Source organism: Falco rusticolus, chromosome 9, assembly GCF_015220075.1.
Source record: "Falco rusticolus isolate bFalRus1 chromosome 9, bFalRus1.pri, whole genome shotgun sequence".
Taxonomy (NCBI): Eukaryota; Metazoa; Chordata; class Aves; order Falconiformes; family Falconidae; genus Falco; species Falco rusticolus.
In genome coordinates, this window is record NC_051195.1 from 965,954 (window position 1) to 993,359 (window position 27,406).

The following is a 27,406-nucleotide window of genomic DNA, read 5'->3' on the forward strand; positions in this document are numbered from 1 at the left end:
GATCTTTACATTGAGAGTGAGTTAAATGGGACACCGAAGGTTGCAGCCACCTGTGTGCCCATGTAGTGCCCAGCACTCGGCGCCGAGCAAGAGCCACAATTTGCTCCGTTACAGTTGCTCTTCGGAGCAGCTCACACACCAGGTCACCATCACTCGGGACAGGGAAGAGTCAGGCTGGTTCCTCTTGCCCAACCTGACTAGCACGGAGCCCCTTCTGCCTATTAAAGACCCTGGATGCAAAGAACAGGACAACAAAGCCCCCGGGCATTTTACCTACAGCTGATGAACACCTCTGCATCACACCGAGGGGCTGGATGACTGGCCCTCCCGTGCCCCCTCCAGCGTGAGCCCTTGCTGGCTCCCGTGCCGTCTGTGAGTGGGGGCATCTGGCAGCAGCCATCTCACTGCATGTTAATTCCTTAAATGTTCACCTGAAGTACACGTCACAAATTCGGATGGCCAGGGCTCCTGCTCCTGCCGCAGGCCCTCAGCCCAACCACATCCCCAGGTGCTTCTGGGTTTGGAACACCAGCTCATCCTCCAGGTCCCATCCATGGGGACCGGGGCCCATCCCCCAACCCAGACACCAGCCTCCAGAGACCTGCTGCCTGATCAAAAACCATCCCGGGAAGAAAAAAAAAACCCGCCCGCCACAATAGGTTTTATTTGGTGATGCAGGGGTCATCACAGGCACAGGAAAATATTGCTGACCACCCTGCTGTGATGCCAGGGCAGTTCCACAGGAAGGTCCCTCCATGCCGGGGCAGCCGGGAGGTGACCGCGGTGCTAGATACAGCCTCCGTGCAGGGACAGAACAAAGACCGTTCGTTGAAAGCTTGATGAACAACCATCACCGATTTCTCTGTGTCTGTGCTTGTGCTCAGTGTAAGACGACAATGGAATTCAGAGATTAATCTTAAATCTCATTCCTGCCATTTCCAAACGCATCCCCCAAAGGAAGCAGCAGACCCGAGGTGGTGGTTCATCTTCTGCCACTACTTCTTCATCACATAACCAGTGGTCACAGCTATCACAGATCCTCACTTCCTGCTCACCGGAGAACTACACCGACACTAAAACACGCACACAAGTCTTGTGAGGTGACAATTATGCCCGAAGTCGGGCTCAGAGAAACTGCCTTCGATACAGCGTTGGCTCAAGCCTCAGTTAGCTGGGGTGAAGGATTCGTCATTCCAAAATTAGCCACTGTTTAAAGCAAGTCTCAAAAATTCCCCATCTAGTTTCTAGCACACACTTTGGCTCTTGCGCCCGTTTCCTCACAAACAACCGAGGCCTGACGTCACCTCGGTGTTGGGGAACGCTGAGCAGCAGCTCCACACCTGGGTACAGCTGCCAACCCGCCAGGGCGCACCCGGGGGTTTGTCCTATGTTAAAGCCAGGCACTGCATCCGCCGCAGCACCCCTGCACCCCGCCACGCTTCGCTGCGCGACGTGTCCCACCTCCTGGGAGCGAACCCTCAGGGGTACTGGAACTGCATGTTCCGTGCTCCCGAACCGGCCCCAGAAGTCAAGGGTGGTTTGGGGCAAGTAACTGAGAAAACAATTTTATCAAATTGACAATAAAATCTGGTTTTGGATAAAATGAAATGATAAAAATTTCATGAATCATCAAAAACTATTTAATTGAAAGTGGTACAAGCAAATCATGTTTTATATAATAGATTTCATCATATCCTTTTTCTTTTTACTCATATTCCACTTACATTTGCTGAAAAAATAGATCAAAAATAGACAGCACTAATATATTCACCGAATATGAACAGACAACTTTCTGAGTCAGAGGTATGACCATTCAAAAACTAACCATTTAAAATGGAAATACAAACAATCTTCAGGTTGGCTCATTTGGCCGATTATCTCACAAACAGAAGAAAAAGTTGTCAAAATACACAGAGCAAGTCCAGGTAAACATTTAAAATTTATTAAACTTTTTGGTCAAAATAACTGAACAAGTATGTACAATCCCATCGTATTAGCTCTATTATGTATTTTAGGAACAAGGTCAAATTAATCCCTTAGTGACCCAGAAGTTCCACATTTCAAGATTTTCAAATAGTGTCACAACCAATATACAGTATAAGATTTTTTTAAACTTCTTTGTAGAACCTCAAAGTTAGTTAACTTACTAGCTTACTGTGAACAAGAGTGGCACTCTATGGACATTAACTGGGAGGGTAAGAACGGAGACATTTTGCTCTTGCATATGCAGATCTGCTTCAGTAATCATAATACACCTTCAATTTTAAGGAAAATGGAGTGTAAGCCGCACTTCTGTGTTTCCTTCAGGAAGCTCAGGGGATCTTGTTTGTCAGGAAGAATTTCTAATTTGCAGGCACATTTCATAGGGTGTAATGTCTAGCTACTCGATGCTACTAAACCGTGCTGCAACAGCTTCAGGAACACTCACCCTGGCTACTCCAGGGTGAAGAGAAGGTTGGTGCATTTTAGGCCTCTTTGGAAAAAGAACAAAAAAAAGAGAAGTACCTAAGGCTTAAAAGAAGTTAGCAAGAAAAAAGGACACAGTGAACACCAGCTTGTGGCCTCAGTGTCTCCCAGTATCTTGGTGTTTAAGTGGGGATGTGCTAAAACGTGTTAAGCTGCACTGCTGCTCGGCATAATTGAGATAGTTTTGGTTGGTTTTCTTTTCTGGCATGAACTGCAACGTGAAATACAAATATATTATGCCCAATATTTAAAATAAACTGTATCTTCATGACAAATACTAAAAACGTTAAAAAACGTAATGCACATAAGGTATGTCTATCTAAGATGGAGATGCATCAATAAACTGAATTTTTATCTTCAAAGAAGAAAAATTTAAGTGTTTTGTTTTCCCTTCTGTGCAAGGTGGTCACTTTCTATTAAGGCTGTGGATGTCTTTCTGCTACCCTTTTCCTTCTCCTACTCTGTACACAGACAGCGTTTTACAAGAAAATCAGTGCAACTTAAACTAAAAGTTTAACGATTTCATGGAAACTCTAAATTTAGAATCTGAAATACTACACAAAAAAGTTTGTATTAGTCTGCCAAAAGTCAACGTTTTGGGGCAAACTTTGTTAAATCTGGCCATCAGAATTATTTTGCGCAATCTCAGTACATGCAATAAAAAAATAAAAAGACTGAATACATACCTTGAGATTTAAAAACACTTTTTTATAGTTTGTTATTTTATTAAGTGGTTTACACCAGAAGGTGTGGTTATAGATACAGTTGGTGAGTAAATATCCATGGAAACCTGTCTACGAACCCAACTCAAGACCTACCTAAGTGCTCAAAGGTAAAAACACTTAAGCCTAGATCCAGGCCAGAGGAGGAATGTTTACAGGCATTAAGCACAATATATGTTTTGAAAGGCCCAAATATTACAGCTGAGAAAGAGCGCGAGAGATAGAAATTACATTTTTATGACAATTTTTCTTCTCGGGTGTTAAATTTTTGGTCTATCAACTGGAAAGGAAGGCTCAGACTTAAATAAATACATTTGTTTTGAGTGTTGGCCTCATTGAGCACCGTCAATCAATTCTGCCTCTAGAGGGTTTCTCTCAGAAAGCTGCGACTGACGCTCCCTACCCCCACTGAAGGCAGAACTACACCGTGAGCTCAAAAACCAGGCCAGATCCTCTCCTTTACCTAAAGGGAAGTAAGTGCATCAATGTTCTTCACTGTTAGGACAACAAGGCCTTCTCTTTTACAGATAAACAACTGAGCTTAGCTACGTAAGACGACGACTCTGTCCTCAAGTGAGTCATCTTTAGTTAATTTTGTCCTGGAATATATACAAATTATTGGTGGCAGCTACAGCAATGATGTTCTCCATGGGATGCCATGCTGTATGAAGAATCTTCTTGTTGAAGTCCAGACTGTCAACGCTTATTTCATCCTTCTTTCTTTTACCACCTGTACACACTTTACGTGGCTTTAAGATGGCACGAGGTTTGCTGCTCTCCCTGGATGCTTCTAGAGTGATATCCCGTCGTGTGTTTCGGTCAAACATTCTGAAGAAATTGTTGTAAGATCCAGTCATGATAGCGCTGTTGAAAAGCGGAAGAAAGGCAGATCTTACTACATTTCCAGAAACAGTATTCAACCCCCATCTTCTCTCTCTTCCCTACAAGGTGACTGTCAGACCATGCTCATGACAAACATGTGGCATTACATTCTTCTGCTCTCCGATGTATACCTTTGCTCAATTCCGTTTGGACCTCAGCACTGCTTCCACACCACCACTTCCTCTTCCAGGTCTTCTCCTGGTCCCCTGCTCCTGCCACTGGCACTCAGCAGCAGGCTTTGGTCATTTTTATGCAAGCAAAGCGGGTTTTCCTATTGCTGCTCTACCCCACAGCAACAAGTCACAGCGGATGCGAAGCCACGGTGAACTGCTTCATTTCAGCAGACTATCACAAATGGAAGTGCTCTCCCTCGCCCCGTGCACCCACTGACCACAAGCACGCCAATGGATTCATTACAAAAGATTGTCTTGAATCAGTCAAAGGAGCCCCTGATACAGCCCTGCAGCAACAATTCTGAGTTTCTGTGCAGTATCAAACTTGCCTTTGAACAAGGCAGAGAAAAAATCTGCATCTGAAAATAATATATCTAACTTCTAATGAACAGATTGTTCATAAGTCTTACAAAAATAAACTTGAAATTGAGGCTAAATCATTCATTATTTTCTGTACTGAACACTTACCTCTACTGCTTGAAACTGGAAAAGCCATTTCCCACACAGCACAAGTCCCACAGCTTGTTAAAATCACAACCACCTCACCCTGCTCCATCTTATTTGCTGATACACATTGTCTTAATGGCATTAAAAAATTAATGACTAGGAGGAGAATGAGACACTTACCACAACATACACCACTCAGGTTGTACTTGGAAATGTACTGAGTGAAGTATTTTTTTCCTTGTCAAAGGGAGGTGAGAACTGCAACTGCCATGACAACTCACGTTCTTAGAATACATTCAAATTAGATTACCTGGCTTTGACTTGTCATTCCCTGTCCCCCTCCCCCCGGCCCCCAAAACACTGACTGGAGTTGCATGAAAAAAACTCATAGAAATAAGGGTCAGTTTCTTTGCATTTTAGTTAGTGAAAAACGTACACCACTTCTTTTATCCATTTTATGTTAGATACCATAAATATTGGTAGTGATTTTTTCTTACTGTAAACTGACAACACAGTATGATTTCTCGCCTCAATAACTCAAAGCCACTTGCACCCTCGATCACTTGTAACCTGACATTTAGAGCTACCAGTTTTATCTCATGTTGTTTACTTAAGAAATTAGCATGCAAGTGGCATGTAGCAGTACACATGCAATCTCAACTATCACTGCACAGCAAGGCAGGTAGGTTTCACTTTTTCGCTGACTCCTGTACAGAGTTTATGAGATTAGACTTCCCTGATCACTGTCCCCATGTAAAACCATGTGGCAGGTCTTTTGTTCTTCAATATTCGATAGATTTAGGACAAATCTTGTTTCACATGCTGATCCTATCACCATAAAATCAAAACTGATACCTTTTCATCAAATAGCTTGCAATCATCTGGTAGCAGACAAGTCACTGTTTTAGGTATTTCACATATAAATATATGAAAAAGAAAAAAAAAAAAAGAAAAAAAAAAAGGAATCCCCCCCCCCCCCCCAAGGCAAGCCAATACAAAGCATCCAGATACAAGATCCACATCTGCCATGATCTTATCCATGGTTTCTGAAAACATTTTAACAGGTAGCTAATATTACCATAGCTAGTGACAGGAAACATACACCATGTGTGCCAATACAGTGGCTTTGCTACCTGATTATAATGCTTCCATGACTTTCAGGCAAGACATAAGTTTCCACTGTTTGCAACAAGTGTGAGTTATTATCTAATGGGGTTTTATCTTCTTTAGCCTACAGAAAACATGGAAAGACAATTTGCAAGACACTGACTGCGTGTTCTTCTATACACTTCACAAATGAAACAGTCACATTTTCATGGCTTGAAATGGCCAGTCTTTACAATATAAAACTTCCACAACAATTCATATTAGAAGCAAACTGACACACAAAAGTTTATTCTAATTCTTCAGCTGGAGGGTGGAAGATTGAAGTATTTTTGAAAAAAACCCAAAAAACCAAAAAAACACGCCAAAAACCACCAAACAAAAAAACCCAAACAAACCAAAAACCAGCCCCCACTCCCCCCCAAAAAAAGCCCCCAAAAAATAACAAAACCCAGTTGATTGAAATGTAACTAATTAGATCCTTAAAGTTAACTACTGCTTATGGCTTTCAACAATTGAAACCAAATGCCTAATGCTGAGGGAAAAAATAAAAAACAAGGCCCAAATGAAGCCCAAAACTTACCTATCAGAACCATTCCAGCAGCACTCAAATTTGTCAAAGATGCAGTCATTCTCGTAAAGGGAACAAAGCTTGCTTCGAAGATACTCATGAACCTTTTTGGAACATTTAAATCAGTATTAGATATAAAGAAGAAGAAGAAGAAGAAAATGGAAAAGAAGGGATATTTAAGAAAATTTAAACACCATACTTGATATGTCTCTACAGGCCTGTTTTCCATATTGAGATCCCACACTTTAACAGAAAGGTAGTCTCTTGTCATCATGTATCGACCACTGTGACTGAATTTTACATCAGATATTGATGATATTATTTCTGAAAAAAATGATCTGCTGCTAGGATCTTCAGGTTCTTCAAAAACTGTAGACAGAAGACACAATTACAAGTGAAACCAACACCAAGTTTTACAGCTTTGAACATTTTTTAGTATTTGGAACAATTAAAATTTAATATACTGGTTTATTTTTAAAGAAAGTTGCTGTTAAATACTTTTTAGAAATAATCTCTTTTTAAACAGTGTTATGCTCTTAGACATCAGATTGCTAGCTGCCTATCTGCAAGATTCTCAGCTGGAGCACAGCATTAGCAAACTACGATTCACAGGTCTTAGGGATGAATCAGAGGAAAAAAAGTTAAAATACAGCACATGGATGCAGTAAACATTGCAGCTGATCTAAAAGTCATGTTGAACAAGAGCAGATGAAATCATCAGCATCCTAAACACAGTGTCTTAATGCACGACCTGTGCATTTTGCGACTACTGTACAACATACTTTTCTTTAGATCTGAAAAAAGTTGTACAACACAACCTACTGAATATTAATATCTACACTTGAAATGCAATTTGTATGGTTTTAGAAAGCAGATAAAGAAATGCACTATTTAAATTGAAGAGTCAATCTTTGAAGTCAACATTTCATGACACAAGCTAACGAGAATTATTTATTTCATTTTTGAACAGATCCCTTCTAACAGGATGTTAGTCAGTCACAAGTAGTTAAAAAAATAAAGTGCTTCTACGTAACTTCATGCAATACTAAGTCAACTGGATGAAGTCGCCTTGTGTTCTACATTTCCCATTGCACAAATATTTCCTTCCACCAACAAGAAAACCTTAGCTGCACTACAGAAAGCTTACCTGCAAATAGCAGTATAGTAGTAGGTCACCCCCATGGGACTAGTAATACTAATAAGCCACAACTATTACAGTGGTGAACAAGAAACAAAGAGGCTGCGTGCAAGGCACAGACAGTTACCCTTATCACTTCAACAGGAAAACATTCATCATCTACATAGGTTTACATGGCTCAGCAGACTAGTGAGCATTCATTCACCTTTCACCCCTGGCAACTTGCTTCAAATGCAGCACATATTCTTAAGAATTAGTTCCATCTTAGGAGCTCTGGTCACAAAGCAAATGGATTCTGGCAGCATCAGCCCAGTTTCTAATGCACAAAGGTGAACAAACTGCCCTGAACTGGCATTTGATAAGCAGATACCTTTGAGAAGCACCAAGACTGAGTCTGGACAGAAGACAGGTCTCACTGGTGCCAAAAGCACTTGTTCCCATCAGTTTATGATGCATAAATGGGTAAACAGGAGCAGAGTCAGATCGTCAATTGTCTCATGCTACACTTCTGCTTGTTGATGGCCTAGAACAAGACAATTAAAATGTTCCATTCTACAAAACTACCACCCCTTACCTTTGTATGCTCTTTACCAATAAGCAGAACTTGGTATGTTTATTTATAAGCAGAACACCTATATACTCTATCTTGCATGAAAACAAAGCAAGAAACCCATAAACCAAAGATGTGTCCTAACTTACATTTTGAATGCCTATCACAGAGGGCTGAAGAACGCATGTCACAGAGACGAATAGTTCCTTTGCTACTACTGTAGACAAACACATTACAGTGATGAGGGTGGAACTCTGCAGCAGTAATCACTTCTGTCAGCTCCTCCATGTTAGCAGGCTTAATGTCTACAATATCTGGGAAGGTTTTTGTAAAGGCATGTAACATTTCACATTCAAATCACTTCTAGCAGATAATTACTGAAAAATGTTAACAATACCATGTAGAAAACCAGGGCAAGATCTTAACTGCCACTGTGTACAATCTACACAAAGTGACCTGAGCAGACTGAAAAAACTGAAAGGCTAGATTTTACAAGTCAACTTTTAACAGAAGCTGGAGATAATTTCAGTCTCCCCTCAAGCCTCCTTTTTAATGCCTCCTACTGAACAATGAATATACTTCATCTATTTACCTAAAGCTTTAGAGAACTTGCATATGACCCATTTAATATTCAGTATTTCTGCAACTTTTATTTTACTGCAGATTTGTTGATGTAGGATGTATTATTAGTTTTGCATACAAATGCTTGCAAAAAGATTTGCAAATTATTTCTGCAGTTAATAATATCACTTGACAAAAAAAAGAAATTTGTTTTCTTTAAAGAGAAGGGTCACTTAGTTAAGAGACTAAATTTAAAGTTTGGAAAAAGTAGCTACAGTAACAAAGGATCTACTTTTCAAATCCTTCAACTCTTAGTTGAGTGAACTCCACAAAAAAAAAAAAAAAAAAAAAAAAAAAAGATGCTCCCAAAATTCCTCAGTTTCTCTTTAGAAATCAGACTATTATATTTCAACCGGCAGTTTTCCATTGAAAGAATACTTGCACTCAAGAATGAATGAGAGCACCCCAAGGCCTGTTTGCCCTGTATTAAACCTCCAAGATGTTAAACCCCTGTATTTCAATCCCTAGATTCTAATTAGTAAAATTAAAATGATTCTCTTAAACATACACAACTTAGATGAGCCTCAGTATTCACAGCGAACAAAAAAGGATACTAAAACTTCTATCTGTGATTTCTAAATGCCATAGGTTAATTCTTAGGTCATCTGCAGAAAGGTATGTTTCATGATCACTATTGACTGAAATAGAGTTTATGTGGTAAGTATGTGCATTTGCAAATATCCTTCTGGGACTTGCTTCTACCATTAGGTCCATGGGTTTCAATATTGGCACCTGAAACATGAAAAAGAACAGTCAACTTTGACATAAAACTGATTTCTGATTCAGAAGATATTTATTAGTACCACAGAGTCATAGAATCATTTAGGTTGGAAAAGACCTTCAAGTACATAAAGTCCAACCGATAACTGTGAGTGCCAAGCCCACCACTAAACCATGTTCCTGCACCACATCGACACGTCTTTTAAATACCTTCATGGATGCTGACTCCACCACCTCCCTGGGCAGCCTGTTCCAATGCCTGATCACCCTTGCAGTGAAGAGATTCTTCCCAACACCCAATCTAAACCTGCCCTGGTGCAACTTGAGGCTGTTTCCTCTTGTCCTGTCACTTGTTATCTGGGAGAAAAGACCAACCCCACAGCCAATGACCTCCTTTCAGGTACTTGTAGAGAGTAATAAGGTCCCACTAAGCCTCCTTTTTTCCAGGCTAAACACCCCCAGTTGCCTCAGCTGCTCCTCCTCAGACTGGTTCTCCAGACCCCTCGCCAGCTTCGTTGCCTGTCTCTGGACACGCTCCAGCACCTCAATGTCTTTCTTGTAGTGAGGGGCTCAGAACTGAACACAGGGTTCCAGGTGCAGCCTTACCAGTGCTGAGTACAGGGGGATGGTCACTGCCCTGGTCCTGATGGCCCCCTTGGCCACCTGGGCACATGGCTGGCTCATGCCCAGCCGGCTGTTGACCAGCCCCCCCAGGCCCTTTCTCACCAGGCCCTTCCCAGACACTCTGCCCCCCGCCCGTAGCGCTGCGGGGGCTGGTGTGACCCATGGGCAGGACCTGGCGCTGAGCCTGCTTGAACCTCACACAAGTGGCCTCGGCCCCACGGCCCAGCCTGCCCAGACCCTCTGCCGAGCCCCCTGCCCCCCAGCAGATCACCCACCCAGCCTGGTGTTGTCTGCAAACTGACTGAGGGTGCACTCGGTCCCCTCGTCCAGATCGTTGATAAAGATATAAAACAGAGCCGGCCCCAGTATTGAGCCCTGGGGAACACCACAGGTGTGTTAATTAGTTATGACAATTAATTGCACACCACAGAATTCTGTTTTGATCTTGTGACTAAACATTTCTGAAATCCACAGAGCAAGAAAAGTAATAAAATCACCTGTGAATGCTGACTTTGCATACTAGCAACACAAAGCCTCAGACACTGACTTCTGCTGAAGTTACCCGTCCAACACAGCGGCTTTGTACCTCACCAACAGGAAAATGGCATATGTTTATAACTATATTTGAAAATTATGTTCATTTGAAACAAACATTTAAAAATGACCCTCATATCTTAGAAAGGTGCCTGTGAAATTGGTAAGAGCAATTTGCAAAGGAAATCCGCAATCTGTTCACTAACAGTCAGTACGATTTTGGGAAGCTGCCTGCCCTGTTTCCACAACTAGCTGATCTGAAGGCTGCCATGGTTTGTCAGGGTCAGGTGGACTAAGCTGCCCTCTAGCTCTTTTTCACCTGCCAGCAAATGCATAGTTTAAGGTTGCCCAAGGGTGTCCTGTGCTGTTCCACACAATTCAGCCGAACACTAACTTACATCATCCAACCAAGAAAAAAAGTTAGGACAGTGTCCAAGATAATCTGTCTTCCTGGAACAAGAAACAAATTAATCCAAGAGCTCTGTAATTGCTCTTGCCATGTTTATCTCAGTCTGTTTACATCAAACTGTAATGATTAAAATTAATCCATTACTTTTTATTACACAATCTCCCTATCTCACTACATGAGCGTTCCTAGCCTGGTTGTGAAATTGAAAATGTATTAATGTGAATCATCAGGAATGGTACTTAGAATACCATGTTTCTATGCAAAGGATGCAGCTCTGAAGTGCTGCTTCTCCTCCATGTCTATTTCTTTATGAACAAATGGAGATTATATTTCTGTAACAACATATGCGAACAAAGCCCATAAAAGCCCAAGGTACATATAACCTAGATCTCTAAAACCTGATAATTTTAACATATGAATGTAACTCTAGGCAAGGTTTTTTCCCCTTCTGCCAACTGTTGCTCAGACTTGGCTCATTGTAGTGCCCGGCAAGGTCAGCAGCTTAGCCTAACCTTCCTTTCCCAGAAAAGCAGCAAATTTAGAAGACTAACTTTTAAGAGAGAGGTTCTTGCTTTTTGTTACTTCTCCCCATCCAGCCTGATGACTCCTAAATATATCACAGTGTTTAAGATTAAAGATGATGCTAACAAACTCCTTCAGTGATAGAGCCAGCACCACATAAAACCATTAGTCCGTATGCCAGACTCTCTGTGTTCCCAGAGAGACAGGTCTACTCCTACGTAAGGGCAAGGTTGTAGAATCCACAATTTCATCTGTACCTACTCCCAGCCACTGGGGAGCCACAGTGTATCATAATTCATTTCCTTGGTTTTAGATATTTTCATCAGATTTTGGCTCACACATACTGAACAGAAAAACTTTCCAGCAGAAGCGAACATCCTTCCCCAACATGATTATACATTGAACTCATGCAGACCTAAAGCTTCAGATCAATATCCAATTTAAGCAAAAGCAAGGCAAAAAACCCCTGACAAAACCCCACAGCTGCACAGTCCCTAGAAGCATCAGGAGTGGCACTGGTTTAGAAAGTAGTGACAGCCTCTGTTCAAGTCCTATTTATGGCAACAATAACAACATTAAAAAAACCATGAAAAACCCCAACTCCACATGATTTTATTTCTTGAGCTCCTGTTTTAAATGATCCCAAGTTTGGAGCAGTAACCCTACCAACTACATTGCTACGCAAGTGGAAAAATGTCAAGACTATTCAAGTATACATCAGGTTTTCCAAATGCTCAGAACTTGCCTCTGACAAAAACACCTTCTACCTAACCATAGGATACCCAGCACCCTGTTCAAATTTTTGAATCTTGTTCTTAGAAAAAAAGGCCAAACAAATTAATATGAGCAATACTGAGGAGGAAAAAAAAAAAATACCAACACAATGAACGTCAAATTCTTCCTAAATTCACAACAGTACACGCTTTAAGCCAAACCGAAGCACCCTACCTGCCAGTTTCACAGAGCAGCACTCCGGGAGGATATGAGGATTCCCCTGGGCACCTAGTGCTCCTTACCAGCCACTGGCACGGACACTACAGCGCTATCTTCTGCTGACTAGACACAGCCAGGAAGTCAGTATGTTATGGGTCTCTGAAATAAATGTGCTCCCTGCACTTTTCTTCATGTCACACTAAGACAGTAGACTATTTCAAGAACATAGCAAGATGAGTCCATGGTTTCTATGAACCAAGTATAGAGTAGTGCAGCCCCAGCCACAGCTACTCCAAAATGCTCTGTTTTCAGGCTTGAATAGCAACATTTTGTTATATTTCATTGATGTCAATAAATCAGTATATCTTTTTCTAAAATTTGAATATACTGAGGTGGATAAAGGCAGCCTCTAATAAAATATTTTATTTAAAAAAAAGTTTAATTTTCAAATCCATTTTAAATACACTAAGATGTTCCACGGGGAAAAAAACAACCATACTACTGGGAAGCTAACAGTATAATATTATAATCATGAAAGTTTGCCTCAAGTTTTCCAGAGGAACCTTATTTAATAGTTTTATGCGTGTGTGTGTGTGTGTGTGTATATGTATGTAAATATAATGAAGTGTCTCCATTTTTTTTATAAAAGTTTTCAATGACCTTGACCAAATCATCATTTTTGATCTACACGTATCAGTTGACAACTTTGGTAGTACAAATGTAGAGAAGTACATGCAAAAAGATATTTAAAGTCAAAGAGCTGAAACATACCCGTAGTGCTGTGATTCTGAAAGGATCCCTAAGTCTTCCATCTTCATCTTTTAAATTATAGCCTTCGGCTCTTTTATCCCTTTCACTTATTTTCCATAATTTAATAGTTTTATCTAAAACCAAAAATTCACATGCTTGAGAATGAATTAAACTCAAAACAAAAATCACCAAGTAACGGAGGCAGCAGAGTAGACATTATTTATCTATCTAGGTTTCCACTGCCTGCAACAGAAAGGACCCTGATGGAGTCCTTTAAACAACAATGTAACACAGAGTACAGTCCTTCCTAGGTTACTTGAAGTACCTTGCCTTCAGCTGTATTGTTTAGCAGAATTGATACATGAAAAACAAACAAACCAAACATACCAGACACATGTACTTGGAGGGTGCAGATGGGAAACACATGAAAATATCAGCAAAAAAGAAAAAAAGTTGGATTCATTTTAACTCAAATATAACGTTCAGTTTGAATAAAATACAAATTTCTGCCTCAACAATAAGGCCTTATGCCTACTGTTCAACAAAATGACCCTTCACAAGGGAAGTTTCACACACCAATTATCAAAATTCACCCATAAGCCCTCTACGACTATCTAAATTCTTCTTAACAGACAAATACTAGGGAAAAAACACTAACAAACCCATGAGTTACTTACACTAACTACCTTAAGGAAAACCAAATTTGTCCCAGGTGTCTGCTAAGAGACAGCCAAAGGCAGTGAGAGCAGACTTGCCCCATTATTTTAGGGTTCCATGTCCAAAGACGTACTTCTTGGGTCTTTCTAGGGGAAGTCTTTCCAAGTGCAGAAAGTAAGAATAAACTAAGAGTGAGATTCTTAGCTGACTGGAAACAAACTTGTCCTTCTAAAACTACTGCATATCCTTAAAGCACTTAGGATGACACAGTTTAAAGACTGCTTTAAGTTTAGTAAGGCTTATATCAAAGCAAGATTAGTTTAATTTCAAAGTCCAGTAGACAGAAGTCATTCCTGCTTTTAAAAGTTCATACAGCAGGCAGAATATCAGCCTCTATATGAAGTTATTTAAGTACAAAGCGAGAAGTGATCCAGACTGTTATTAACAAGCATATTCCTCTGACAGTAAGAGCAAGTTTTTCCATAGAATCAGAGAATTGTTTAGGTTGGAAAAGACCTTTAAGATCATTGAGCCCAACCAGCACTGCCAAGTCCACCACTAACCCATGTCCCTAATTCTGCATTTACATTTACTGCTTGCTCTACGATGCATCAAAATGAAACAGAGCTAATACTCATACAGACCTAATAACTAATAACCACTCCTAAAATACTGGAAGAAATAAAAACCCCAAAGTGCATGAAAACTTGTGATTTCCAACTTGTAATTTCTGCACTGCTTTTATGTATTCTAAGATACGCAGTGAAAATGGTATAAATATATTCCTCCTAGAGTGACTGTTGGTTTTTTAAACAGTTGCTTTTCAAAGCACACATGATGTTTTGGTACTGGAAAAGCAAAAAAAGAGCACTGTAACCACAGTGTTTCAAGTGGTTTTGTTAAAAATGCATCTGGGATCACAACAAAAGAAATAACAGAAGTTGAAATTTGACTTGATCATCCTAATTTTGAAATATATTTCAGCATACTGGGAACCCATTTACACAAAACCTACAAAGCAGAATAACAGGGAATGTAAATTGATAGCATGGTCAGTATATCCACAGAATGTAGCTCTGGAACTGTGCCTATTCTGTTGCTGCTTCGTTATTTTTACATTCATAAATCAGTAATTTACAGTGTATTACAATCCAAACATATTTTGCATATAATTAGAGAAGACATTAGAACAACCCCAAAACACTCCAGAAAAATACCCCACAAGTGGATCAGAGGTGAGATAATATTCAAATCACAGTAAAAGTTCTTTGTGCAAAAATAAAACATCCTTACCATTTGTAGACAGCAGGAAATGAGCAGCATTCTGTTGTGGTAACCACCTAATTTTATTTATTTTTTCCTCAATTTCTAGACTTTTCAAGTAGTCAAACTCAGGTTCATGACTTTGAAAGGTACTGTAAACATTATATTCTCCCCTAGAATGAGGACGGCTTTTATTCTGCAAGGAAACATAATATTTCTTGAAGCTGATGTTACTTGGTTCATTAGGAATTGTACATACAAACTAATGACTAGAAATTGTCAATTAGAAAGCAAAGTTTTTACAACACATCTTGATGAATTTTACATGTTTACTCTATGATACTGTACCCAGTTTACTATCAATACAGTGCACACAGACTTCCTGTATAAAAATGTATCTTTATATATAAATATGTGTGTACTCACAGAACAAAGCATATCAAAGCCCTGTAAAGAGGCATGCTGTCTGCAAAGGCGTTCCTGTGTTTGCTTGGAAGAGGTCTAGGCTAGGCTACCTCTCCCAAGCGATTTCAACAGAACTGGAGCAGAGAAGTTAGCTATGTCGTAAATCCTAAACCACCGATTCCATGTGATTAGTTTCTGCACTTTGCCTAATTTCCATTCCCGTTCTTTTCCAAATCTCATTCCTCTAATCACCACAATGTGGATATAAAGCAGGGTTCCAGACTAGGAAATAAATGTTAAAGGACATTAGACATGGAGTAACTAACTATATTTTTTATAAAAACATGATTGCACAAAGTCATTCTGCTGAAGGCACAGTAAGATCAAGTATGAGCATTAGATCTAGCTCCTCCCCTACTCATTTTAAAACACACAGTATCCAGAAATGGCAACAAGGTTTATACTTTAGATTTGACAACCTTTTTCTTTTTTATTGTAGCAACTCGAAGGCTGGAATTAACACATTTTCATCCAATTCATTCTACATAGTGCTCATCGTCATGTACCAAAGACTATTACAAACACACTAACAACCTTTCCACTCACAGAACTAGAAGATCACTTTGTATTATCCTCATTTGGTAGATGCAGTAGCAAGGAACAGAGATCAAAGTCACAAGTCTCCACAGATTTGCAGTATCACATTTGAGGCAACTAGTTATCAGGCTTATCAAGTAAGTTCACATTAGCTAGTGATTCATGTCTGGAGATCAGCAGATCCACCTGTAGAGCTGCAGTGCTCAGAACTTCTGAATAAACAACCTACATAAAACACAACTGGAAATCACTCACTTGGGAAGCAGCAAACCACTTACTGGCAAAGGCAGGCAAGAATTGCTGCAGGAACAGCCTACCCTGCACATGAACTGACGGTTCGTTACCGTGAAGAACACAGCAGTGACTCCCATCACTGCAGACTACTAGGCCAACATGAGGCTGCAAAGGTAATCTTTGTTCTAACACTTCCTTATGCTTCCATGCTTGACCTGGCAACTTTGCTAAGGTTATTTCAGCTAGGTTACTTTTCCTGCAGTGTCTCACAAGTATGAAGTTTTAGTTAATTCTGAGGCTTTACATTATTTTACTCCTTACTTTCATTTAACTTTTAAGAATTTTGGAGAGGATCCTCTCAACTAACACTATTCAGTATAGCTATCTACAGTACTTACCCAGTCCCCTGCATTTTATGCAAGCTGCCTTTTCTGGCACTAGGCAGAGGTTCCACTCTTTACTCACACATTTGGTTCGACTAATCAGCTGCTTGGAACTGAAATAATGTCATATGAGTTCAGGGCACGGCGTACAACATCTCAGCCTGCCTTCTCAGATTGGAGGTGTATGGGAAATTTTATAACTATCCTAAGTTGTTATTAACCTGGTCAACCCAGTCTAAAATCTACACTATTTAGAATTATTTGCTGTAAGATCTTATTACAGTTCCTTAATTTTTATTTTTAAATTTTACTGATTTAATAATATTAAGGACCCTTATGTCCAACTCTTCCCTATAGCTTGTATGTGCTCTCAAGACGACAGTTGTATATTCCTGTGTGTATAGACTGACTTGGTTTGGCAGTCTTTTTTTTTTTTTTTTTAACACTAGGAGGAAATGATGTGACAGCTGGGTTTTGACTTACAGAACAACTGAGCACTAACAGCTGAAAGCCAACCAACAATAATAATTCCACCCTAAGCAAGCATCAAAAAAGTCAGAGATCCTGAGCAGGTGGACACTTTTGACCTTGATCTCTCCGTGCCTTAGTTAAGTCTATACAGCAGACTAAATGATAAATGAGCTATGAGCTGTCTAGGTGTAGTAGTATAATATTTCAGTGGCTTTTTCAGCGATAGTATTTTCCTTTCACTACCTCTCAAAAACCTCATAGTAAAACCAGTAAGAGTCACCTTTGGTGAAATGTTTTATAAACAGTATCACAGTGAGGATGAAATGCGAAATATTGAACAGCTGTTTGGTAACTGAGCATCATTTGAAACACACAATGAAAGAAGCAGGATTCTAAAGATTAGTATACTTCATGCACAAACAAGCTGAATTAAAAATCCACAATCAATTTATCTGGATACAAAAAACCTCAGCAATGCTATCTGCATTGATGAATGGACAGAATACGTTACAGCATTATCACACAACTGAATACCATTGCAAAGAGCCAGCTGAAAAGCTGCGTTAACTGTAGGAGGGAAAGGCCTCCTACCCTCTGAACTGAAAACGCTCATGTGTCTCTGGGAAGTAGCTGTTCCCACTGTTTTTGATTCATAGGATCCTAAAACACATCAGATCCCTAGTTCTTCACATTTTGAACCATCTTATCCTGTTGTCCTTACAGCTTAACTTGTATCTTTTTTTATAAACTTTTCTTACATGATCTTCAAAAGCATTATGATTTGTCTTAGATCAAACTGATCAAGTGTAAAGTTTAGGAGAAAGTCCAAAGGCAATTCTGTAAAATGATACTGACCATACCAGGTACATATGTAACAAACTCACTTTAAATTTTAGGACTTTTTTCTTTAAGCGGGGAGGGGAACCACCACCACACCAACCTACCAAGTTCAGCACAAGGCATATATTTAGAAATATGGCTAACTTAAGGTTTTCTGAGAAAACTATCCAACCATTTAAACTGCACGGCATGAAAAGATGAAGTGAGACTGTGCAACACAAGAACAGTGTAGTAACAGCACTTTTGTTTTTCAAGTCACTGACCTCTTGTTCCCTTTGAAATATAACCACTCTGCCACCTTTGTCTCCTGTTGCAAGAAGATCACCAGAGTAATTAAATTCAACTGTTGAAATAATATCAGCTGTAAACAGAACAGAAATAAAATAGCACTGTAATGTGTAAAGCAAATCAAGATGTTTTAAGACTTGAACAAAAACAAAATTACAACTTGTATTAATGCAACAACACAACTTCTTGATTTACATCATCAGTATCCAGAAATTAAGCCATGTTTCAAAGCCTAACAAAATCTTATTTACAATCTAAAACACTTCCTCATTTCTCAGTTTAAGCTTTTGAGGGCCTTCAGTCATAAAGGAGAAGGCATATTGTTTCAAAAATCCAAACTGTGTATCCTACCTGTTGACAGTAAATGCTGAAATATTTCACAGAGATATGCCTGCAGAGAGCTTCTAAAAGTAAGAATTGTATCAGAAGTGGTTCATCTGCAGTATTTACTTTGGAGCATCACTGCAGCTTGCACTGATCAGTGAGGTTGAGGTGTACCTGGTCTCTCCCCTGGGCTAAGCATTCATGTTAACTGGGCGTCCCTCTGCCAAAGGGCAGGGGGTGCGGGTGGGAGAGAGAAAAGTCTTCCAGTTTCGCTTCTTGAACCAAATCTGTGCAGAAGCATCAGCACGTATACAAGAAACAAGAGGCAAGGATGACTGCAGCTGAAAGAACAGGACAGCAAAGCAAAAGACTGCAGGACCTTCAATGTAAACTGACAAGCACCCTTGGGACTGAACCTTGAAAACTAGTATTTATTCACCACTGCACACCACAATTAATCTTTGGAGGTGGCAGTAAAGAAACAACTACCCTTAAACAATCTCTAACCAAGGGGCAGAGAGATAAGAGGCTATAAATGTCTATCACAGGTTTTAGGCATATGGTAACAAAACCAACAAACCACTTGGCATAAAATTGTAAGTAAACACTTATCCATCCTGTTGCTTGCTAGCCATACAAATATTTCATTACATATATGCAGGTGTAACAATTGTAAGATTTGACTATATGAAAACTACTTTCCTGCATTGAAAGGAATTGAAAAAATTGTACACCAAAATCAATAATCCCCCATGCTTATGAGGAAGGTGATTAGGAAGTATGATACTAGTTTTCCTGATACACAATTCATATTTCATCTTTTATTAAGAGATGTCCTTGAAACCATTTTTTCCTAGTATATACAGAACACAACTTATCTTCTTTGATCTAAAAAAACTGTGAAAAGGAAAAAAAAAATAACTTTCTACAGATTTATCCCAGCCTTCAAAACTGCATCACTAACCTGCTTCTGGACACATCTATTTTTATATTCACCTTTCTTTAAAAGGTTATGAAAAGATTCCATTTTGGTAAAGAACAGGGTGATGGCTAATCCCAAATCCTCAACAGAACCAGAACATCAGAACAAACCCCACCCCTGCTGTACGTACTCCATACTGAAAAGACCCATCTTTCCTCAGCTGACCTACTTTTAAAAATTAACCATATTGCTAGTTTCTAGCTAGTGTCTCTAGCTGGTCTCCCTCTCCATTCACAGTGACCTTCACCTGCCATCATGCTGCCCAACCACAGTGACCACCACTCTCACAAGTTCTCAAGTTGTCAACCACAGAGCTCTTTGCAAACCTGACCCTTCCCTGTTGACCCCCTCACAAGCAATTAAGCAGCATAAGTCTTTTGGCTTTTCACTATGAACACTGTCAGAATGACAACTAATCCACCTATTCTCTTTACACCAATTCCACATTTTGTAGCCGATTGCTGGTACATGACCATTTGCCTCCGTAACAGACTATGTAGAAAGTATTGAAAACACAAAGAAACCCCAACAATTCTTCCCCTCTCCAAAATGCTATAATGAATTTACAGCAGTAAGTAGTTACCTACAGGAAAAGCATATGGTATAAAGGTTTTACTCTATGTGAAATGATCTCTTTAGAAACAGCCTTAGAACTATGAGCTTCCACTAGCACAACACTGATAAAATCTTTATATATATACATACAAATCCTTAAATTTATGTATTTTAATATTTATTTTTATACACCCATGTATATAAATGTATATATATAGAGATGTATAAAAAACTTCAGACTAGAGTGGTACAATCAGTCAAAAAATATAAATAGAAAAGCTACGTATTTCCACTTACCATAAAGATCCACTTTGTCAAAATTATACCTACACACCAAGCACAGCAATAACATTTCACCAAACCTCAGTGTTAAAACAAAAAGCAAAATGCCCAAGTTTAAACAATGACACCAGATATGTCAACCTGCATGTGAAGGAAACGTCTGTTCTGTTCTTCACAAGGTTAAGGAAAACTCAGATTATTGATAAAATAAAACCAGATTGTCAACATTAATACTCGTCCCTTCTACATTGTAAATGAATGGGACTCAAGAGATGATGGACAAATGGTTAGATGGCTGTAAAGAGACCAGTTTCTAGCTCACTGATTTCCCAGTGAATTCTGTTCAGACCTTTTACCCCAAGCAATTCAGAAGAGTGTATAGGGTACCTTGTGTATAATGTTAACTATTTCTTAAATATACTTTCTATAAAGGTAAGAAAAAAATTGTCAACCTGTAATGATGATGCATTATTTCACTTTTGAAAAGCTTGTCACATTTCTCTGATGTTTGATCTCATACCCTGCTTAGGTCCTCAGACAGGCAAAGAATTATTACATACAGAGAAAGTGTATGAGCTGGTCCATTGAAAGCCTTTTCTTGATTTGGAACTTTTTTCTTTATTAAGAAAGAAAACAAACTTAAACAAGGACGTTTCATAACAATCTGCATAACATAGGTATATGGTAATCATGAAAATGTCTTAAAGCAAACTCATTCTCCCTGCCTGACGATCATGGGGAGAACAAGATGCGTGAGAACTGAGATACAGTGTCAAAAAAAAAATAATCTCTGTGTATGTAGCTACTACTGCTGTTGGGCTTTAATTCTCATTCATGCTAATGATTTTCATAATTAGATGTTTGCTTTGTGCCCAATACATGCCTAAATTGTGTAAGAATGTATAAATTATAAGCTGTTACAAATAGCTGTCTGGCTAAGAGGTTTTATAGTTACAAATACCAAATATCATGACATAAGCAAAGAATTTTGTACTAAAATGACAAAGCCAGTGAACTAGCTGAAGATGTAATCTTAATTAAATTCCACTCCAAGACTGACAATAGGGCTAGAATGAAAAAAAATTCCTACATCCCATTATCACTCAATTATACACAGGAAAACAAGCCAGGCATTTCAAGAGAAGCCTGGGAAATTAGTAAACGAAGGAAAAAAGCAGCAAACCGATGAGGTAAGCAATCAGTAAAGTGACTTGATAGAGTAATTTTATGATGTTTTCAGTACTCTACTCAAAAGTAGCCCTTAAATTACAAAGGTTTATCAGTAGCAAAACTAACGTTCCACTATCATAAAAAACTGAAAGCCATTCTAGCACGTCACTTTAACCCTCTGAGACATTAGTAAACATTGTAGCAGAAATAAGTGACTCTTTTAACACATGCAATTATTTCGAAGTCACAAAATCCACTTTTTCATTCCAGAAAGGGAAAAAGATACTAATTTCTCCCATCTACACTATGAAAAGTATTTACCAAATGATTTTCTCAAAATACACTGTGCACCATTTTTGCTTTAACATGCATGTAAAGTCAACATAATTTGTCTGACAGCTATTACTTACTAGCACTGCTATCTAGCCAGACATAATCCTGGGTTCCTTTATGCTAAGAACTCTGGAAACATGCTAAAACACAGACACTACCCAAATTCTATGGTTTAAACAAGAAGTACAGGTGAAAAGTGCATGAACAACAACATGCATAGGTAAATGATCGTGCCGGGGAGAATGACTCCTTCTCCTAATTGACTACCAACTGGAAATGCAGCTTGAAATTTTAAATCAGTGCTGAAATAGTATGTTGCCAAAATGCTACATGGAAATAGGTAAGTGAAGGGGCACATCAGGAAAAAAAATATAGAGACTTTCTTCAAGTGTTTTCCAAGTTAAAAAATTTGGAAAATGATGTATCAACTTTTTTTTTTTTAAGAGCTCTATACTTTTTTGTATATATAAAAGTATGAATTAAAACCAGATTTCCCTGTAGTCATGTTTAACTGAAGCCTATAAATCCCCAAAATAATACCATCCAATATCCTCAGCACAATACTATCTCACAGCAGGTAAAATAAAAAAACCAGTTACATGAGACTAGAGGTAAACTACAAAATTAATTCCAAACCAAACACCCACAGCGTTCTGCTCAACATGCTTTACCCATCTGCATTCACTGTTTATTTTCAAGTCAGCTTAAAACTTTCAGAAAAAAACAAATCAAGCCCTTGCAGGTTCTTAATCATCACATTAACTTTGTAATTTTAAAAGCTTTTTTATTGTATGTCATATCTTCTTCACGTGTGTACAAACACCAGCTTTATTTCCCAGCGGAGTATTTCAGCCTGTTCTCCATACCAGCAAGAAAACTCACAACGAAATGTAGAAAAGGGTGAGTAAAGACAAACTGTCATGACATTTGCTCATGTACAGCATCCTAATGCACTCTTCTCATATACAAAACACCTTTGCGATTATGATTTTCCAAAAACAGAGAGGTCTGTCCAGCTTTCTCTCCATTTTTGTTCCAGTGTGGCTAGCACTCTCTGTTCTGGAAGCAGCCACGTAAACTCTCCTCCCATAAACTACAGAGAGCAGTGAGACCTATGGCTTTACAATAAGATATTAGCCTGGCAATATTTCTCTCCAGAGATGAAAAATTAATGATTAGCCTCACTTTTGGAAAGGAGTTTTAACTTAGTTACAGTCTACACACAGAGTAGGAAACTCCTAGCTGTCTTCAAAGATAGTATATTAAAAGGATCACTGGCAACTAAATTATGATTCTGCAGAATCTCCAAATTTAAAAGCACTAAGCACTTCCATGGGTAGTAAACACCCTTCCAACACATTAGAAGGCTACAAATATCCATCTTTATAATAATGTAGTGGAAACCATTCTCAGTGACTCCGGAGACTGTCCTATAAGCCCTGACAGATGTTCCAAAATTCAGTCTAAGTGCTCTAAGCCTTTTAACATCACTGCTGAGTATTAACCTCCCTACATCACAGAATTCCTGTCATAATTCTGTTAAAGTTCTATAACCTCCAAAGCCTCCTGGCCCAGTTATGTTGGGGGCAAAGGGGGGACAGGATGGCAGGGACCAACATTTGCTAGGATTCTGAGATGACAGCAAGCTTATACCTGCAAACTAATTTAATCCCACAAAGGATTCAAACTAGGTATTTCTAACTGACACCGATATCAATGTCTGGGCTCTCTGTTTAGGTAATGGAGAATGCAAAGAGATCCAGAACGTCTATATTAGATGCCTAAAATTAGCTACCCTGAACTTTTCCTCTCTAAGCTGGCTGCACAATGTTACTTCAGTTAAAATCCCAAACCTGAAAAAACGTAATTACTTCACAGCTCATCCAGTAGATTAGTGAATTTGCAGCTGTAGTTCGTGCTCAGGACTAACACTAGACACAAGCAGCATCAAATCCTTTCTCATTCTTCTAAGCTATTCAAAGATTTTTGTCAAAAGCCCACTCCTCAGACACTTAATGAACAAGGAAGTCAAACAGCCAGTTTTCCAACATCACCTAAAAGGGGGCTACCTCCAGCTTCTAGGGGATTTTAATTTCAAATTCTCCAAATATGTGATGGACAACACAGTGCTTCACATTCAGTACACAGCCTGACACACACAAAAAAGCATGTTAGCAAACCAGTCTCCTGTTCCTTACCTTGAAAAATATTTTTAATACACAGCACCCTTCTCCATTATTTGTTCTAGAGACCCAAAGAAAGAACTGCTTTAAGGACTATGAAACTCTGAAGAAGCTCATGCTTTGAGAGGGAATGACTGGATCTGGACCAAAGCCAGATGGCTGGCACAAACTGTAAGGGAGATTGCCAGTGGAAACTAAACATAGAAAGAACATTTCTGTGCCTGTAATCAAGATCAAAGGTGACACACCTTTCACTCTGACATACATTTATTCTACAGTGTTTTATCCTATGGCAGAAGAAAGCTGTGGGAGACATTGTATCGTCTCCTACAGTTGATAGGAATGAAGCAGAGAGCATAAAAGGGGGTAAGCACAGATGATGTGCTCCTAAATCAACTTGGAAGTTAGATGTTGGGATCTCCCTGTGACACTGCGATGAACTGTTAAGACGTGGCACCGGAACAAACAGAACCCTCCTTTGAAACAAACGACAACATTCCGTTCCAAGGTATGACTAGTGAAAAACATGGTCGGTTGGGGCCCATACAGAGAACAGCAAGGAACCATCATTTCAGAGCAACTAAGTGAACACTCAAATAGAGTAAAATAAAATACCATGAAAGGAGCAAGTAAAATTAGTAAAAGCAAAAAAGACAGACATCTGTTAGAGGTAACAGATTATCAAAGAGAATGAGGAAATTGAGAGGCTAACACCTGCTAAACAGTAAATAATAGAAAAAAGTTTTAAAAAACAAAATCATATTTGAGCTTAACAAGTTACAAATATACAGGGCCTTAGAACTACTTTTTACTTGATTTACAGTAACTGCAAGAGAATGCTCACCAAACATCACCAGCAGTATCCACCTGAATTAAAAGGCATCTGGGGTGGGGAGAAGGGAATCAGTTGGTGTAAATTTTGACAGTTTTTCAATTTGGAAGGTGAGAGTAGAGAGCCACTAGCAGGTACTCTGCTTTTAACCAGACTCAACCCTCTTCCTCCCTTCTGGGGCAGGCAAGCACAACCAGAATTTGTGTTACTGCAGGTTTCTGACTTCAGCACTGATTTCCAGTCTTCAACTTCTCCATTCTCTCTCCTTTCTGTACCTTTCACCGATTTGCTTCTGGGTGAATGAGGATCTCCATACTATGGCTGCCAGAACAGTCAATGAAAACGAGTGGTATTACTCCGCAATGAGGATGGACTAAGATTGGTGTTGCTAATTACTGCTCCTAGGATATTTCCTAAAATACTGCTTCTTAATTTAACAGCTGATGGAAATCAAATTTCTGTCTCTGAATTGTACTGAAAGGTGAGCTAAACTTAATGCTATCAATAATCATTTGACAATATACATAGAAGTTACTCAAAATCACCTATTATTCAGAATATGCCACCTTACATGTAATTTTTTTAAGATTTCTACTTTTAGGATTTATTTGAAGAGTTAACACAAAAGTGAGATGCATCAGAAGTCAGAAGAATAAATCAAAGTTGGTATAGTTTTGTTCAAACCAAATTTCTTCCAGTTTACACTGCTTGGCACCCTGTCAACCTACAGTATCCATCAGGTCTGACGATTTTTTATGCCCCAATACTCAAACTACTTGCAAAATGGCCTGAATGGCCTTTAAGTACCTGGTAGAGTTTAACTTAGTCCAAAACAACTCCGCTTTCTGAACTAATTTAAATCACTGAACAGATTTAAGGTCAGCCAAGGGCAAGAAAAGGGCACCTGAGCTGCCTCCACAGAAGCGCAGTAGCTGGGCCAGCACAGGACGGCTCGAGCAGCGCAGTCAGCACTGCCACTGACAGGCTGTGGCAAACTACAAACAAGGGCTTTTCTCTCAGACTCCCAGCTCCTGTGTGTCCTGGACCCCGCCTGGAGCTAAGCCACTTGGCTTCTGAGGAGTGAGCGCAGGCCATTCTGTTCTGAGTGGTGTAACAAGCTGGTAGGAAAGAAGTAACATAAGGTGTCAAACTGTTCCCAAGCCCTGTTCCAAAGGCCAGGCTGCCCAGCAAACTCCCCCAAACCAAACACTTGTTCAGCTGATTTAACAGTCACCTAAGAGTTTGCATCTCATTAGTGCAATTCCCTGATCTATTGAAATTTGCATTTTCTCTTCAATGGAACCAGACTGTAATGTGATGCTGGAAGTCTTTTATATTATATTTTAAAAAAAGAAAAAAAAACACAACAAAACACAACCGAAAAACCTGTCTGCACAGAGTTTAAAGTGCATGTAATTGGATGTATTAATACAAAGAAAGAGTAAAGTAGCAGCAAGAAAATAGTAAAGTTGAAGTTCAGCAAGACAGAAATAAACATTACCTTCATGCTTGCCAAAGCTTGCCGTGCCTTTTCTCACAAGCAATGAGAAATTATGGAGGCTATTTATAAAATTCGTAACACAATCCAGTATTCTGCATGCAAATCTATTGCCTCAGTGTTATTTTTTAACCTCTGGAACAGTAATTCCAATAAGCTTTCTCCTACTGGAAGTGTATTTAATTCATGTTATTCTTTTAGGGTTTTTTCTATGTGGCTAATTGTCATGCTTTTCATTGTACTTTTACTAGGAGTTAATAAAAGCCTTAACATGATGGGTAAATACATTTTTTTCCCCAGTTGCAGCTTTTACACCTTCCAGTCTTAACAAAAAAAAAACCCCAAAAAACCAAAAAAACCCACAAAACCAAAAATCCACAGGGGTTTTGTAATTTTTGATTAAGCTTTTCTCCTAGATGTTAAAATACTCAACAAATGGCACAGTAATCAAGAGTGCACGTGAGAACCGTATCAAAAACTTCCTGGGTCAATAGGTAATACAACCTGCTGTCATCACAGCCTACCATTCTGCGAAGAGACAAATGGCAGTCAGTATCTTTCACTGTTCACAGATTAAAGTATAGGTGTAAAGACTCATACTAATTTCTCTATTCCCACCACTCCAGATGTTTTATTTTGTATTCCTACCTTAGAACTCTGCAATTGATACTCACTGCTTCCCCAAACTGTTTATCATTCATTCATAAGCTATGTGTTCCTGCAGCTTCACATTTTAATCAAAATATCATCCAGCTACACCTAGTAATTTGTCTTCTCTTGTAGCCTATTGGTTGCTTAGTCTTTTAAAGGACTTTCTTTTCTGTTCTTTAATATTCCACTTGCTGTCTTTCACTGGACCCGAGAATTTTTTTCCCCTTGATGCCCATAAACCTGCACCCCTGTGGTTTTCTGACAAGATTGTCGTAACTTTCTTTTATGTACG

At 39.1% G+C, this 27,406-nt stretch overlaps 1 protein-coding gene across 7 annotated transcripts in view; it reads right to left on the reverse strand.

Moving 5' to 3' along the window:
- Nucleotides 1-1,920: 1,920 nt before the first annotated feature.
- Nucleotides 1,921-27,406, reverse strand: part of PPP2R2D (protein phosphatase 2 regulatory subunit Bdelta) — a 31,647-nt gene continuing 6,161 nt past the window's right edge. Inside the window, exons 2-10 of one of the 7 annotated variants that reach the window (XM_037399366.1) lie at nucleotides 18,280-18,377; nucleotides 15,513-15,773; nucleotides 15,117-15,282; nucleotides 13,188-13,300; nucleotides 9,229-9,406; nucleotides 8,203-8,367; nucleotides 6,565-6,734; nucleotides 6,378-6,469; nucleotides 1,921-4,052 (exon numbers count right to left, since the gene is read on the reverse strand). In XM_037399366.1, the coding sequence (XP_037255263.1) occupies nucleotides 3,773-4,052; nucleotides 6,378-6,469; nucleotides 6,565-6,734; nucleotides 8,203-8,367; nucleotides 9,229-9,406; nucleotides 13,188-13,300; nucleotides 15,117-15,282; nucleotides 15,513-15,524 (1,176 nt within the window). In that variant the 5' untranslated portion in view covers nucleotides 15,525-15,773; nucleotides 18,280-18,377 and the 3' untranslated portion in view covers nucleotides 1,921-3,772. Of the gene's footprint in view, nucleotides 5,922-6,377; nucleotides 6,470-6,564; nucleotides 6,735-8,202; nucleotides 8,368-9,228; nucleotides 9,407-13,187; nucleotides 13,301-15,116; nucleotides 15,283-15,512; nucleotides 15,774-18,279; nucleotides 18,378-27,406 lie in introns of those variants that run through there. The other 6 variants (XR_005106090.1, XM_037399365.1, XM_037399367.1 and 3 more) reach the window with 6 other exon arrangements.